This window comes from Anas acuta, chromosome 5, assembly GCF_963932015.1.
Source record: "Anas acuta chromosome 5, bAnaAcu1.1, whole genome shotgun sequence".
Lineage (NCBI taxonomy): Eukaryota > Metazoa > Chordata > Aves > Anseriformes > Anatidae > Anas > Anas acuta.
The window spans coordinates 35,207,859-35,225,039 of record NC_088983.1 but is presented as its reverse complement, the minus strand read 5'-3'; the positions used below and the strand labels follow the sequence as shown (position 1 = coordinate 35,225,039).

Sequence of the window (17,181 nt, the reverse complement as noted above, 5' to 3'; positions counted from 1 at the left end):
TCATAACCAAAGAGTAAAAAGAAAGCACAGATAGGTTCAGGGGCAGTCAATTCTAAAATTCAACAGCAGATGGAGTAGAGATGTGGAAGTAACTACTTTCACTGTACGTTTCTGACGTTATTCTTCCTTGATTAGGGATAGTGGAAGCTAAAGTTCAAGACTTGCATAAGGAGAATAAATGCAAAATGGTCTCTTTGGCTAAACAAAACCAGATAAAGTTACATCAGGAAAGTTTTGGTGATTTTTCCTTTAAATAAAAGGGCTAGTTACCACAATATTAGTGACTCTAGATGTCACGTTTCTTTTTTTTTTTTTTTTTCAAGCAGGTAATAGTTTCAATCTGAGAACTGTGTAGAAACAGGAAACTCAAAAGATTCTTATTCTGCCTTTTCTCTTTTCCTTGTTTTTCCTCCAAGCTGCAAAATGAGTGCCATTTTTATCCACATAGATGTAAAGACTTATAAATTATTTGGAAGATTAATAATAGTCAGTATTATTGAATCATAAAATGGCTCGGGTTGGAAGGGACCTTAAAGACCATCTAGTTCCAACCCCTTGCCATGGGCAGGGATGCCACCCACTACTAGTACTGTAGTTACTCAATTTGTATTAATTGAAAGGACAAATTAAAGATTTCATCTTCTTTGTATGGAGAAGTCAGTGTTTAGCTTGGATGTTTTTCTTTCCAGTACAGGTGGCAGGGATTGCGTGCCATTAGACTCTGATCCCTTGAGTATTTTTATTTTTATACAGTGTATGTAAACATTGGAAAATGTGGCATAGGTAGCAAGATTTTCCTCCCCTAGCTGATCCAAAATGTTCGAAACAGCTCTGTTCACATACGTCCACGTTGTGGTCTCTACTGCAACCATCTGCGAGACCACCTTTCTTCCACTCAGTTACTTCCTCGTTCTGTTTGCAACAGCTTGCCATCATTGTGGCAACGGCAATTACTCTCTTATACGTAACCTTACGTATGGGGAGGGGAACCTGTATATTTTAAACATTTTTTTTAATGTAATTTAAATGCTAGAAGTAGACTGGGGAAACTACCAGCCACAGACCATGCCTAGACCCAGTTTTTGTACAGCACACATACGTGTATATATATATTTTTAACTGAGGATGTGGCTGCCTGAAGCACTGGCACTTCCTCTTTTTATTCTCTAAATCCTCACAAATTTTTCAGGTGAGACAGTCTTTACATGTACCGACTGCTCTTTGTTTTAGCTTTTTTTATGCCGTTAACGCTCGCCCAGCTGCAGCACACCCAGAGGGAGCCCCGCCGTGCCCTCCACCGGGCCGGGGCCAGCACCGTCCCCGCCACAGCCCGGGCGCAACCAGCGGGGCCCGGCGGAGCTGCGAGATGGCGGCGGGGCCGCGGGGCGAGAGGAGCCGCGGGGCCCCCGCCGAGCCCCGCCACCGCCACCTGACCTCAAGATGGCGGAGCCCCGTGCTGCCCGCACCAAAGATGGCGGCCGCCCACACTGCCTTTGCCTCACGCTGCCCTTCTAGCCGCCGCTCTATGCCCTGGCTCCTTACTATCTAAGCGCGGGAGCTGGGAGGGGAGGGGGCGCTGCGTCCGTCCCGTCTCTATGGTAGGGCGGCGCGGTGCACGCCGGGCCGCTGGCGGAAGGGGCGGCTCACGTGACCCCGCGCAGCGCGGCGGCGGCTCGGCTCGGCGCGGCGCCTTCGCGGCCTAGCGGCGCCTCGGGGCCTCCCCGCGCGGCCCCCGGCGGCCTCCCCACGGCCCATCCCCGGCCCGCGACCCCCGCACGGGCCGCGGCGGAGCTCTGGACGCGGCTCCCGGCCTGCAGCGAGCGACGGTGAGCGCCTGGGGGGGCGGCGGGAGCGGGCGGCGAGGCGATGTGAGGCGGCGTGAGGCGAGGCGAGGCGCCCGGGCCGCCCGCTGAGGCGAGGAGGCCGCGCCGAGGCCGCGCCGCTCCGCTGAGGCCGCGCTGGCGGGGCCGGGCCCGGCGGCCTCGGGGAGGCGCTCGCGGGGCCCTCCCGGGGCCCCCCCGCTTCCTCCGCCGCCCGGCAGCCCCGGGGAGCGCCCGCGGCTGCCCCCCGGCCGCCGCCGCCTCGGCGGGGTGTTGTGCCCCCCTGCCGGGCCGCTCACCGGCTGCTGGGCGGCCTCGGCGTGAGGCGGGGATCCCGTCCTTAAACACGTGTCGGGGGGCGGCCGGCGCGCTGCAGGCGGCGTGAGCGGTGTTGGCGTGGCTTCCCCCTCATCTCCTTTTTCCTTTGTGGCCTGAGACTTTTGTCTGCCCGAAGGAAAATAGTTTTGCTGGATTCCATTTTTTACTTTAACTACAGGCCAGTGAGCATTGTGATCACGACTAGCTTTTTTTATTCTTTTTTTCTCCTTCTATAGTCCATTTTACACGAGCTTGCAGAAACTACAACCTAGAAGTTGTATAGTCCTCATTCAGTTCCGATTGAAATATTTACTTACCGATTTTTATTTATTTATTCTTTATTTTTTTTCGGGGCAGGAAAGCGTTGCTCCAAGTATTGCATCAGCATTTACAGAAGGTGGTCCAGAACAGACTAGAACAAGGAAGCACTTGCCAGTCATACGGTGCCCATGAAGGAGCTGCCTCGTAGGTAGTGCTTCACGTTTCTCAATTCTGTCTCTGGACATTCACTTAAATTTTGTTATGACACAGCCTTGTTTGTGTTTTGAGAAGAGACAATAGCAAAGTTATGGCGGAAAGCCTCTTATTTGACTGACTAGGGCTTTAATGGGCACAGAATTAGGAACAGAATCAAAGATATTAAAGTTTTGGTACAAGTTCAGTACAGCCCTAGATAAGGAGTTTTCAGGCTGAAGCTTTGATTTGGATAAGAAAGTTACTTTTTAGTTGCTACGTTTTAGTAGTTTGGGATGCAACTTGATAGCACTTACTGAGCTTTCGAAAGACCATCAAAAAAAACCAGATTTAAACATGTGCTAGTTTTGTTCAGAAATATGTTTACAAAAATCTATATATTTTCTTCTCTCCACATGGCTGTTGTGTTTTCTGATGCCTTGCTTAGCTTGCAGGCCATTTTGGAGAAAACTGTAGAGCTTTATATTTTATATAAAATACTCATGTAGAGGATCTATTAGCTTGAAGTGAAAGACTTCTTCTAGGCACCTGTGTATCTTTTTATGAGATGCAGTAATGTCAGCAGTATCTCCAAGGGGTGACTAACTGTAGGGTTAGTTTTACAGTGGAATGGCTTAAAAGTCCATACACCATATGGAGACTGAGGTAAAAACCCTGTGTGACAGCAATGACTCTAGTAGGTTGGTTTAGTGCATATGTTTTCTCCAGTTGTTTCTGAAAATGTTTCTGTTGCTCAGCTGCACCTGTCTTGACACAAAATACAAAATAATTTGTCATGAATTAGAGACAATTAATACCTAGGCAGCAACAAAGAGTGAGCAGTAGACATTCTAACCAAATGCAAAAGCCTCATAAGACTAACATGGAATACTCTCATCCTTAAAAAAAAAAAAAAGCATTGGAAACACTAACGTTGCTTATTTTTTGAGTATGCAGGTTTTTCTGCAGGGAAGTTTCAGTGAAACATAGTAACGTGGGCATTCAAATCAAATGTCTTAGTGTAACATCTCTTTAACTGGGGTGCTACTAAACAACACAGTGTTACCTCTTCACAATAGGCATGGTTTTTGTTAGTTATTTTGTACTCATCTAACAATTAAGATTACAGCCAAAGCTACATTTTAGTTAACTTTTTAAAACATTTTTTGCTTAATGCTCCCTTATTTGAGGGACCAGCCTGTGTAGCTACTTTGTACAACTGTCTAGAATAACTGTAATGATTTTCTTGTGCTGCGAAAGAATGGTATTAGGAAATGTAGGTGAGTTGCTTTCAGACAAACTGAAATCAAGCTAGGTCAGTCATGCAGTTGCTGCTATGATACGGCATGTATTTGGCCCTAAAATGCATTAAGTTTATGCATTAGTCATAACTTTGTTCAGTTAATGGTATTTCAACAGTAAATATTGTCACTGTTCCATGAGGAACGTGATTGTTTTGAAAATCGTTAAAACATTTTGCAGATTTTTTAATAAATGTTATAATTTGTAAACACAGTTATAAATGCTAAGGAGATTAATTCTGTGGCTCGTAGGATGCTGCTCTGAGTAGGTGGTACAACTGTCAGTTTGAAATATGTTACTTTATTAAAAGGCACTGGTAACTAGTGTTCTGTATAACTTATCTTTTCATACCTATATTAAAAGAAAAAAGAGTAAATCAAAAATAGGCTGAAAGAATGCTATGGAATAGCTTTTAAAAACTGCCATTCCAGGGCAGTCATGCCAAACTATCTTCTCATATATTTACTCCCCTGGTATGGGGAATTGTAGGAGTCAGAGATCATTCAGATCCATGGGGCAGCGGTGTCTGAACAGTGACTGTTTCATGGCACTGCTGAGCTGCGGGGGTTCCAGGCACTGGGGTCCCGCTGCCCTCAGGCCGGCTCTGGGCACTTGTTGAGTTTGGTGTCAGAGCTAGTGCGCGGCTGGTGCATGGAGCTCCGGCCCGGGGGATAGCACTGAGTCAGATTTAATTAGTTTCAGTGGAATTTGCCAAACCTTAGAGCCATGAGGGTATTTCTGTGCGTGCTGCAGGTTTCAGAAGGTTGGGGCAGTCGACTCTGCTTGGTGTTTGGTTCTGCCAGCACTTAGTAACTTGGAAGAGCATTGAGTGAAAGCAACTAAGCTCCTTCTAGGCCAAAGCTGAACCCGAAATATTAACGCAAGTGCTAGACAAGCACAGCTCTAGTTAATAGCTTGGGCAGGATTTGAGCTGGGCCTGCTTAGAGTAAGCTGAAATGTTTTGCTATCCATGGCGTTGTTAATCTGCAGCTTATAAAAATTGTCCGAGGGTAATCAAGTGTGTGTGGCCAGTACTGGGTTAGCTCAGATCAGGACTGCGCAGTTAAGGCAAGTCTCACAGTCAGCCCTGCTCAGGAAACTTTCTCACATGGGTTGTACTGCTGCAGTGGATGAACTGGATTCCCTTCAGCTGAAAACACACTGAACATTTCCCTCCTGACCTGTAAATGGGCATTTGGCCCACCGGCGTGCACCTCCTCAAGGTGTGCAGTGTGGGCATCGGGCTCTCAGCTCCTGCTGCAGCTTGCTGACAGACACAAAAATGACTGCACTTCCAGTCTGATGCAAGGCCGTCATTTGGGGTTTTGTAGATGCTATTATTTCAGCGTTTTTAATAGTGTCAGGCTAGATGCTCCCTGTTTTCCTTATACCTGTATTTTTGTGGTCACTGTTAAACTCATACAAATGAGTGCCTCCCTTGAAGTGCTGCTAGTTAAGCAGCATTCTTGATAGCTGTGTTATACAGCTGACTTTGGGAGGGAATAATTCCATAAATCAAATAAGAATTTTAAAATATTTCAGGACCTTAGTTCTTAAATTGCACATTTGAATATTTGGGGGAAATTTGAAAATCACTGCATATAATGCTGAGACCACAGTAAATAGACCAGGCAACAATCGCTGAGCTGAACTCGTGGGGTTATAAGACAGTCTACAGAGAAATTAGATGCTGTTTCTGAGATCTCTACAAGGGTATTCTCCATAGGCCCAGCTTAGAATCTCTTTATTTCCCATACTCAACTCAAGCTTTGTCGTTGGTTATAAATTTGAGACCCCTCTGAGTGCTGGAAGAGCGTGTATGTTCCTTGTCCAGCTGTTGAAAGCAAAAATGTGCTATTTGGTTTCCTTCGTTGCAGCACCTCGGCTGCTGCAAGGAACTGGAGGCATCTTCCTCTCTCATTTGGCTCCCTCACTTCTCCAGCAAGCAGTTTGTTGGGCTCCCTCTGATTCTCAAAGTTTTCATAACGGAAACAGAACTGAACAGTTTTTTCTGGTGGTTTCACACTTGTAGTTACAATAGGAGAGAGCCCAAGGCTTGCTTTACTGTCGATCTTAAGTGTCACAGACAGCAGAGGTACTAGCACTGCTTCATCCAAGATTTAAGTCAGCAGCAGAGCGGCTTTCTAGCTGTGTTGCGAATAACCATACAAGCATGGAAGAAAAAATGAGTGCTTCAAGTAAAAAAAAAAAAAAGTTTTTGTAGCTCTGCAGGTAACAGTATGTTCCCATCTGACTAGAAGACAAAGACTAAATTTGATCCATCTTACAAACTGCCATGTTACTTTTATGCAGTAATGATTACTTGACTGCTAATTTTTTTCAATTAAATAAAAACAACTCAGTTCGTTATGTTTCAACGTTTTTTAATTCAAGGAACTGTTTCACTTCTTAGTCTTTTTTTTTTTTTTTTCTTTAAGCTTCCCCAAAATGGTGTCTCAGATTAGTGCTTCTCAGAGCAAGAGGAGGGACTGCACCTACTGGCAGCCTGGAAAATTACTTCCCCAGTTCGTTCTTGTTTTACAGCTCACTCTTTAATGTCTTGTGGACCTCAGATTGTGTAATGCTGCTGTAGCCCCTCTGGAACCTTCTCAGGGTTAATTGTACCACAAGTTAATTGTGCCATCCTGTCCCAAAACTGCTTTGAGTTTTGTTTAGGTAGCTACCAGTGTGCAATATAGATAAGGGCTGAGAGCCTTAAAGATCCCAGTTTCCTGTCTTTCCTGTGACCCTTGCCTGGTTTGGTTTTTGTTGCTGTCGAAATGTTTTAGAGCAGTGGTACAGAGGTGGGCCAGGGAGTCCAGGTCTCTTCTGTACCACCCCAGCTTCAGATTCTTGAGGAATGTCAGCTGATGTGCACCTAGTGCAACGAGACTAGAAACAATGTTCCTCCAAATCAAAGCTTTTGGCACTACACCTTTGCTGCTTTCGCTTGCCCATTCAGTTTAAAAAATCAAGGGTGACAGTAAGGAGGTAGTGACTATAAAATACAAAAAGTCTTTCTGTTTATTGTATAAAATCTTTATTGAACTGTTGGAGGAAAGCTTGCATTTGCTGTCTTGTCTTCCACCAACCTAAGATGGTGGTTAGACTTTGTGTCCTTGTGACCCTGTGTCCCAGGAGTGTTTCTCTTCTCCTGGTGAGATGATGAATGCTCTTTGGGCCCAATTAATGAATGCAGTCATCATGAACCTCTTGTAACTGATGTAATTGTAAATCTGTCTTTGGGTGAATTATGCTATAGGATCATGTATCCATTGTTACACCTAAATGCATAATTTCTGCAGTTCAAAGGCATTACCAAATACATATGGGCTTCCCTTTCATCCTCTCCAGTCCACTGTATGCATTGATCTCACAGTTGTTTCCCTAGTCTGTGGGAATAAAGTTTTGTGTGTGATTGTTATAATTTTTGAACTTTTTCAAATGCATCTCCCGTTACGGCACAGTACTGATACTACCTCTTAGCTCTAGTATTGAAGATGTCATTGCCTACTTGCTGTTGCACATATAAGGAAGGTACATCTCTCTCCAGCAAAGCTCGTTTCCTGTTCCAGTTGTGCTTGGTGCCAGGAAACCAGGGCATGCATCATCCAGTCTACAGGTCTGTTTTAGTTGTCAGAATTTTATTTGTAATAATTCTTGTACTGAGGGCCTCGGTTTTGACTTGTGGTTGCCTGTTTGGAAAAGAGCTGCAGTGAAGATGCAGACTGTGCTGCATCCTGCAGTACTGTATGGTCCTTTGAGAAGGGAACATGTCTGCACAGAACTGCCAACTGGGCTCTCGGTACTCTCTGATACTCATTGTGATTTGTATCTGCATAAACCAGCATCTTTGAAGTTCCTCTATGCAGGAAGAATGTACCTATGCACTTGCAAGGAAATAACAGCTATGCCAAGTTACTACAGAGTAATTTGGTATGTTTTCACAAGCTGAACTGCAAAGATTTAAGCTGGGTGTGACCAATTACGTGTATTGGTAACCAGTGCTCCATTTCCTCTTTAGAGCTGGGGGCCAACCGTTTTTGAAAACTTGACTGTGTAAGGTTGCTGGAAGCAAGAACGTTAATTTTGTTCAGGGTGATCTTGAATCTTATGAGGCAGTGTCTGTGACAGGGTCTGTAATATCTACGTAACAATAACCATTTGAGCAGCAAGTGATGTTAAAACAGCTCTTACTCTGTGATAGCATATTGACCCTTAGCTCATGGGCTATCATCCAATCTGAGCTCTAGAAGATGTGTGAACTGGGATGTTAAAAATAGATCAGATCTTCTGAGCGTTTAACTGTCTCCGTGCTGGAGTTTGGGGCTTTCCCCAGTGTCTGTGTTACAATCCACAATTCCTGCCAGTGCATGAGGATGGATGTCCCAGTTCTTTCCCTCGAATTGTTCCACAGTTAGATCATGTGCGATCACTTCTTGTTCTGGAAAGCTACTTTATTGAAAAAAAGTTACCAAAATTAAATAGTTCTGTTTCCAGATACTGGAAAAATAAACCACACAGCTTCATTTTAAAGAAACTGCCAACTATCAAATGCCATTTAATTCACATTCTTTGCAAAATACTGTTATGAAGAGTCAGGTATAGTTCTGTTTTTTTAAGTTCCTTCTGAAACACTTTTGTAGAAGTACTATTTTTTCATTGTGAGGAAAGGTTTACTATGGAGGAAACTTTAATGATCAACTGAGGAAAGAGGAAATCAAAAATAGTTTTAATTTGTAGCTGAATGTCCATATAAAGGTTTAAAGTCATAGATACATATAATTTGCACCCCTTTTGTAATACGTGTTTGGGAATTGACTAATACAGTTCTCCTTTTCTATCTTTTTTGACAGATTACAACTGTAAGAATGTCTTTTCCACCTCATTTGAATCGCCCTCCTATGGGAATCCCAACACTACCCCCTGGGATTCCACCTCCACAGTTCCCTGGCTTTCCTCCACCTGTGCCCCCTGGTAAGTTACGTTAGCGCATCAAGCTGCTGTAGAAAGCAATTCCTCATTATTCTAAACTGCGTTATTTATAAAAGCTACTGGGTATTAATGTATTTCAGTAACACTGATCCATGTACGTTGCAGTTGAGTTTCTAGTGCGCCCATGCAGGAATTCATGTGAATAAACTGTTTGGTCTGCCAATAGCTGATTACTTCTGACCAGAAATTAAACCATTAGAGTTAACACCAGATTTTTTGTCCTTTCTTTCAAGACTGGACCTGTGTAGTGATTTTTGTTAATCTGAGGTATTTTAATAACCACTGCTTTGACACTAGACAGGTTTTAATTACTTTCAAATAAACATTGTAATAGCCTTTGAAAAGGCTTGTCTGCACTGAGAATGTGTGGTGTGAAAATAGAGGAGCAACTTTTGGAGAAGCTCCACCTTTTCACATTGTTTTCTCTCTTTCTTTTTTTAAATCCATTTCATCCCCTTTTTTTTCATTCTACTTTTTACATGCTTTACTCCACATGTCTTAACTTATTTTTCTTATTCTTTCTAATCTTCCCCAAACTAATTCTGCTTTTTCTCCTTTCTTTATCTCTAAGCTTAGGTTCTGTTTTTGTGTTGAGACTTTAATTTGTTGGTCTGGAACCACCTTTTTTTCTGTATATTGCCAGGATTGAAAGTGACTGGAGGCAGGAGATGAGGGAGAGTGAGAGAGAGGAATACTTTAGAGAATTACCCCTTTAAAATTTGTCATAATGTAGAGGGCTGAACAAAATTTCTGACTGTACGGTCTTGAGCTGTGTTGTGCACAAGTATTTTGTAGACAATAAAGGCTTTCAAAAACCAGATAGCTGAACTCAGAAATGGTTTGTGCATATCCATTCATGCTAACATCATCGTGCTAAGCCTTACTTGTGGGTTCAGTTTTCCCTCCCTCCCCCAAGATCCATGAGATGTTATCTGTACCTCTGATCTTTACTAGTTATGATTTATGTAGACTTCTGTGAAAAGCACTAGATAACTTTTAAAATGCCTTCCTGAAGATTATTTTAAAAGGCCTGATACAAATTTCTGCTCTGAACACTTAATTCTTAACACATAAAACAAAGATCTTTTTGTGCTGTCACTGTTTGACTTTTATAAAAGTAGTCTTGTTTTAGTATTAGTAATCCAAATAGATGGTGGATTGGAGGAGCCTGGTGTTAGGAGAGAACTTAATTTTTCTCTGCACACCGGAAATTTGATTTGCTTGCATGTAGAGATAATGTCTTATGGCACTTGGATAAGGATCTCTCATTTCTCAGCCCAAGTGTGTGAATAGAGTTGAAAATGCCACAATGACCTTTTGAAAATCTATTTTGAAGTTATTCCATGTTATAAGATCACAATTTTACTAGTTTAAATGTTATCTTTAGCTAGCTGTTGGGCAAAAAATTGTGCCAGTTATCCAGCCTCCATTTTTTTATTGAAGAATTTTGGCTAGAACAGTGTGCTTGTGTAAGAAGTTAGGAAAATGTTTTTGCTTTGCTTAAAAATACGGTTGTTAAAATAAAAATTTTGGTGGTTCTGGTATCTCCTGTCATTTCTGAAGATTAATCAGATACCATTAAGATATAAAACTCAGTTTTTATATGTAAGAAATGCTCTGTTGGGTCAGACCTGCAGTCCATATAGCCTGATGTTTTGTCTGGGCAGTGGGATGATTTTTAGGGTGCATGTTTACACCTAACTGCTTTTCAGGTCTGTTCCCTCATATAACTGTGGTTTTCACAGCCGATATGTTAGGGATGTGTGATATCCTGCACTTCCTTTTTTCTGCTAATGGACTTAGGATTCATGAGCATTTTAAGCTTTTGAACCTGCTGATACTGTTGCCACTGTCACCTGCTGCAGCAGATTCCAGAATTTCATTACCATAAATATCATTTACTGTGTAAAGTGCTACTTTTATGTCAGTCTTTAACCCCCCTGTCTCTCTGAATTCTGATGTGGGAGTTTGGTAAATGTCATTCAGTGGTCTTGTAGACCTCAGTCAGGTTCCATGCCTTGCAAATGTCCCCATTTGAAGAGTCTCAGCGTGAAGTCTTTTCTTGTAAAGCAGCTGCCTCAAAACTCAAGTTATGTAGTTGTCTTCTCTAAGGCCTCATGCTCTTCCTGCGTTGCAGAGTTTTGGTCTCTAGGCACTAGCAAAGATACGGGTGCACTGAGTTTTTATATAGCAGCAAAATGATTTCCATAGTCTTGATTGTCAGTATGTTTCCTGACGATGCCCAACATTTTATTAGATTTTTTTTTTGTATCAGCTGGCATGTAAAGGTAAACAGCCTTTATTATGACTGAATATTAGCTCCCATTATAGTATTTAAGGCCATTGGTGAACGTTGTAGTAGTGGGAAGGAGGATATGGCATGACTTCACATGATTAAATACTGTTTTAAGTTAAGTTTTAAAGATTTCAAGTCAAGTGTTTAAAAAAAAAAAAATTCAGCTGCTTCTTTGTCTATGGAATTTCCTGCCTCATTTGTCACATAACTAGAGCAATACTGTGGTTTGAATGTGCTTTGAAAATAAATTTGTTTGAAGAGCAAACGTGAACATGCTGAAAGTGATCAGGACGTTTATGTTTTTTTAGTGTGCTCAGAGTGTGTTTGAATGCTTAGAGAATGACTGGTAATCAGTACACTAAAAATCTTGTGACCACTGGTTTGCTCACTGGTTTGAAAATCATACCTGCAATCAGTTCATTTGTATTTATCAATAATCTCAACAGGACAGATTGATTGATAGCAATGTCTTGTCTTTCTCAGGGACCCCTATGATTCCTGTGCCAATGGGCATTATGGCTCCTGCTCCAACTGTAAGTATTACACTAGGGATGAGAGGCAATAAAATGGAGAGTAAAAATTTCATAGGTAGTAGATACCTAGTAGATACCAACAGTGGTTTTATTTTATTTCATCAGAATTCATACTGTGAAATGAAATACATAGTTTTTATTGCTGCTATGTCAATATGCTAATTGAAGCATGACGGTTACTTCTTGATGTGAAGGTGAATTACCATTCCTATGATTTTGCTTAAGTGAAATCTCCCCAGAATACTGAATTTTTGGATAGCTTGCATTATTTACTACAGGAGGATATATTCATGATAATTGGTGTATTTAAGATAAACAAATGCTGGAACAAATTCATTATTCACTTTCCTGATAAAATTATTTTTAATAGAAGTTACACATCTTGAAGGGGTTTTGAGAAGAGAGACTCAGTGCATATTTACCATTAAATCCTAGGGTTAATTTTAGGGTTTTGCTGCAGAGGTGCAGCAAAATGGAACAAATGATTATGCCTAGCTCTATACACTCTATTTCACAAATGGTTGCTCCTTGCCTGAAAGCAAGTAGCTAAGAGCTGTTTATTGACTAAAACAGTAGCATTTATTCACTCACTCTGTGAAAGCCTTGAGACCTGTCATTTGTCCATTGATGCCTTCTGAGTTTTGAGTCAGAGTTACTTTTCTATTTGCAGCTTGTTTTTTTTTTTTAAGAATACAGTACACTGTTAGGTGAGATGCTACCACTTGTGACTCAAATGTTGCAAATGCGTAAAACAAGTGATACTTAATCTTTCTGTATGCTCGCCTTGTGGCCTTCCAGTAGCCATGTTCAGGTGCACCTTTTTTCTGTCTCTTTGCCAGAAAAAGGCATTCTCTTTGTGTTGTATGAAGTATTAAAGTGTGAACTACTTATTGATGTCTCACTCCATAAGCCTGACTAAGGTTCATATGAAAAAATATTTTTCAAATACATGTCTATGTGCAATTTTTTTGTTGTTTTAGAGATTTAAACACAGAAAAACACAACACTATTTTATACCCTTTTCTCCTCTTTCTAGGTATTAGTTCCTACCACAGTGTCTATGGTTGGAAAACATTTAGGAGCCAGAAAAGATCACCCGGGCTTAAAGAACAAAGAAAATGATGAAAACAGTGGTCCCACTACCACCGTTTTTGTAGGCAACATTTCTGAGAAGGCGTCAGACATGCTCATACGGCAGCTTCTAGCAGTAAGTACAGTGGGGCTGCTTGTTAAATTTCATCCCTGGCTAAAGAATGAGGTTGTGACCCCCAAATAGTGAAAGTGAAAGTAAAAACAGAATCGGTCCTACTCACTGGAATAACAGTCAATTAGGTTTGAGTTTAAAGTCAGTAATTTAATGAAGAGTAGATATTTTTTTAGTTGTATGTGTCAGTGAATGTAGACATGTAGCTTATTTTTAGTAATGGTTATTCTTTTTACCTGTCTTCCTTTGCAATGTATTAAAGGTTTTGTAGTGTTTAAAACAGTAATATTTAATAAATATTTGAAAACAGTGGTATTTAATAAATATTAAATATATATAACACAGTAATGAAACGTGCTAATACATAATGAATATTAAATATAAATATTTAGTCAATTTTAATAATGGCAAAGGAAAAAGATCTGGGGGTGTTGGCCAATGTTTGCCTGGACATGAGCCAGCAGTGTACCTAGGTGGCCAAGAAGGCCAATGGCATCCTGGCTTGTATCAGGAATAGTGCAGCCAGCAGGACCAGGGAGGTGACTGTTCCTCTGTACTCTGCTTTGGTGAGGCTTCACCTCGAGTATTGTGTTCAGTTTTGGGCCCCTAACTACAGGAAGGACATTGAGGTCCTGGAACATGTCCGGAGAAGGGCTATGAAGCTGTTGCAGGGCCTGAAACACAAGTCCTGTGAGGAGCAGCTGAGGGAACTGGGGGTGTTTAGTCTGGAGAAGAGGAGGCTCAGGGCAGACCTTATTGCTCTGTACAGTGCCCTGTAAGGAAGGTGTGCGGTGTTGGGGGTTGGCCTCTTTTCGCAAATAACTAGTAACAGGACTAGAGGGAATGGCTTCAAGTTGAGCTAGGGGAAGTTTAGGTTAGAAATTCTGAGACATTCCTTCTCAGAAAGAGCAGTCAGGCATTGGAACAGGTTGCACAGGGAGGTGGTGGCATCACTGTCCCTGGGGGTGTTCAAGTAAAGGTTGGGCGTGGTTTACTGGGTGATATTGGTAGTAGGAGGCTGGCTGGACCAGATGAGCTTGGAGGTTGTTTTCAACCTTAATGATTCGATTAAATTTATCTTTACTGCAGAAATGTGGCTTGGTTTTGAGTTGGAAGAGAGTACAAGGAGCATCTGGAAAACTTCAAGGTAAATGCTCATGCTTTCTGAAGTCTCTTCTAGTCAGACTACTGTTTTTATTACTTGACAGATTTTCAAATGTCTGACACATTGCTATCCTACTACTTAACATGTTAAGGTACTGCATACAATACTTAACTGATAAATGCTTCCTGATAAAGAGTTAGTATTTTCTGTCCTTGGAATCAAGACAGAAAAATAAATGCAAAAAGTTTATTTGGTGGACTAATATTGGTCACTTGTCTGTTCTGAGACTGACTTGAGAGTTTATAGACCATCCCCAAGAGATGTTTACTGGTCTGGACTTAAGTGTTGCAAATTTGCTCTTTTGGAGAGTAATTGTCTATTCTGTTAGTATATGTTATTCATACTGTTAAGGAGGTTTTCCAGATTTAAAATTTATCTTGTTTACGTATCCCCAGATTGAAATGATTTATTTCTACCCATAAACTTTCTCTAGTGGATACAGGAAATAACAGTGAAGCCTAATAAAAATTATCTTCCATAGATTGCTTTTTTAAGATGTAATTTTCTTCATCTTTGTCATATATCATTCTTTCTTTATTTTGCTCTCATAAGGTGTCTGTCTCACAACTTTATGTACTTGTTGTGAAGAACCTAGTTTGAAATGCTCTCATTTAACAATGAAGTGTTGATTGACATCCTTGGTCTTCAGACAATTGCAAATCTACCTGAGACATGTCTTTATATAGACTGCATTTATTAGTTAAGGTCATGTCAAAAGCCATATAAACATAATGTATTCATTGCTTATATTTTATTCACTGGGCCATTAATTATTCCAAAGATTCATGCAATGAGTTGTCTTGCTGTTTCTTGTGTATTCCTGGTTTTAAATAGTGAAATGCCTGTGTTCAAAATGTATTGACTTAAAACACATGGGTTGTTTGTTTATTTAAAGTTAATTACCTGAAGAGTTTTAGCGCTTCTGTTTCTCATTTCAATCATTCATTTCAGCCTTTGGATTTTGTGAGTACAAAGAACCAGAATCCACACTACGGGCATTGAGACTACTTCATGACCTCCAGATTGGAGAGAAGAAGCTGCTAGTCAAAGTTGATGCAAAGACAAAGGCTCAGCTAGACGAATGGAAAGCAAAGAGAAAGGCCTCTAATGGGGTACGTATATAATGTATGATTTGTAGTATTTTGGCAGGAGGGCTAAGTAACATACTTGCTAGATCAGACTGAGCAGGTCTCCTGATTTCCTTTCTTGTCTCTGCTGTTTGGTTTTGCCAGAATCACATGAATGAGTCTAAAGATAAGTTGAAAGGCAGTGAAGTGTAAGCTCTTAGTTCAGCAGCACTCTTGAAAACTTTCACCATGTTTACTACAAATGTTTGAGTTACTCTGCATATGTGGTTAATACATTTTAAATAGTTTTCTCTCTTCCACGTAAACTTACAGAGCAGTGTATATTTTAGAATGTCAGTGCACAAGTTAGCTTCATTTAACTTTTATGATCATAGAATCGTAAAATACCCTGATTAAGAACAGACACATGAAGATCGAGTCCAATTCCTGATTTTGCACAGGGCAACTTAAGAGTTAAATTATGTATCCACAAGTGTTGTACATACAAATACTTGTTCAACACTGACAGTATTGGGGCCATGAGCGCTTCCTTTGAGGAGTCTGTTCCAGTGCCTTCCCCACCCTCTCATTGAAGAACTTCCTTTCCTAGCATCCGATCTGAACTTTCCCTAATGCAGTTTTAAGCCATTCCATTGCTGGTCACCAGCAAGAAAAGATGTATACCTCTTCCTGTTCTCCCACTTGTGAGAAATTCGTAGATAGCAATGAGGTCACTCCTCAGGCTTCACTTCTATAAGCTGAACAAACCAAGTATCCTCAGCTGCTCCTTCATAGCAATGCCCTCAAGTCTGTTCATCATCTTTGGTACCATCCTTTGTACGCATTCTACTATTTTTTATGTCTATTCTGTATGGAAGAGAATAAAAGTGTGAACAGTACTGGAGGTAAGGCTGCACCAATGCTGATTATAGTGGGATAGTCGCTTCTTCTGAATGGTTAGCTAGACTGTGCTTAATGAGCCCCAGGTTGTCTATTGGCTGCCAGGGCTCATTGCTGATCATGACTGAAGCTTAATTTATTCAAACTTCTTTGTAAACTACTACTGGATATCTAGAATTAATTTCTAGTTCATTCTAAAGTCCAGTAATATGTGCCATCCCTTATTCTGTTGCTTTAGTTTGGTTTAGAAACTCTTTAAAAGTTTATAAATGCTAGAACTAGTTACTCTTCCAGAGTTAGCAAAGTAGTTGTTTGTTCTTTCCCCTCTGCTGATGATCTTCTGGAACAAACTAATGAAAAGGAAAGGAGCACATCGTTCAGTAGAAGATGCAGTTACCAGGCAGTGGGCAGTCAACTGCCAAATTTCTGTTAAAATGAATTTTGTCTATTTTTGCTGAAATAATGTATCGCACATCACAATCAAGTTGTTGAACTTTAAAATAGTTCCAGAGCAAGCCCTATGGATGCATTAAGGTATTTGGTACTTAAAATAATTACCGACTGTAAAACAAAAGTGAGAAGAAGCTCTTGTTCAGGAAAATGAAAATACTAATTACACTAGTAAGTCAATTTTTAGAAGTCTTAGACTTGCTTATAATGGTGTGTAAAGTATAGTGTGAACACATGTACTTTCATTTTATTTTATTTAGCCAGAGCTAGAGGCATAGTGATGACTGGAAGCACTTCGTGCTTTTACCCGTGTACCCAGCATATGGTATTAAATTCAGTACCTCAATAAAGGGGAGTGCTAACTTCATGCATTTTGAATGGCTTAATATATTAGCTGTTAATCTAGATAGGGGTTTGATTTGGCTGCAGGCTTCCTTTTTTCTTGTTGGCATCACTTGTAATACCATGCTTCACAGCTGAAGCTTAAAGCACCAGTGAAGCTTTTTCTACATTTCATGAACTTTATTTTCTGTGAGCTCCTGGGGGTTTTGGGGCAATTGATATAATAAACTGGAGGCTACTGTTTGTGGCTTTGAAGTTGTATTTTGCGGAAGACATCAATGGATGGTGATTGTATGGAAATGTAGAATTAGAGTGAGATGAGCACCATCACCATCA

General features: G+C 41.0%; 1 protein-coding gene across 4 annotated transcripts in view; it reads left to right on the top strand.

Annotated features, from left to right (window-relative positions):
* The first annotated feature begins 1,629 nt into the window (after positions 1 to 1,629).
* Positions 1,630 to 17,181, top strand: part of RBM25 (RNA binding motif protein 25) — a 33,134-nt gene continuing 17,582 nt past the window's right edge. For 2 of the 4 annotated variants that reach the window (XM_068684049.1, XM_068684046.1), the window contains exons 1-7: positions 1,630 to 1,826; positions 2,496 to 2,607; positions 8,750 to 8,870; positions 11,668 to 11,717; positions 12,754 to 12,924; positions 14,011 to 14,068; positions 15,038 to 15,198. In XM_068684049.1, the coding sequence (XP_068540150.1) occupies positions 8,765 to 8,870; positions 11,668 to 11,717; positions 12,754 to 12,924; positions 14,011 to 14,068; positions 15,038 to 15,198 (546 nt within the window). In that variant the 5' untranslated portion in view covers positions 1,630 to 1,826; positions 2,496 to 2,607; positions 8,750 to 8,764. The remainder of the gene's footprint in view (positions 1,827 to 2,495; positions 2,608 to 8,749; positions 8,871 to 11,667; positions 11,718 to 12,753; positions 12,925 to 14,010; positions 14,069 to 15,037; positions 15,199 to 17,181) is intronic. The other 2 variants (XM_068684048.1, XM_068684047.1) reach the window with 2 other exon arrangements.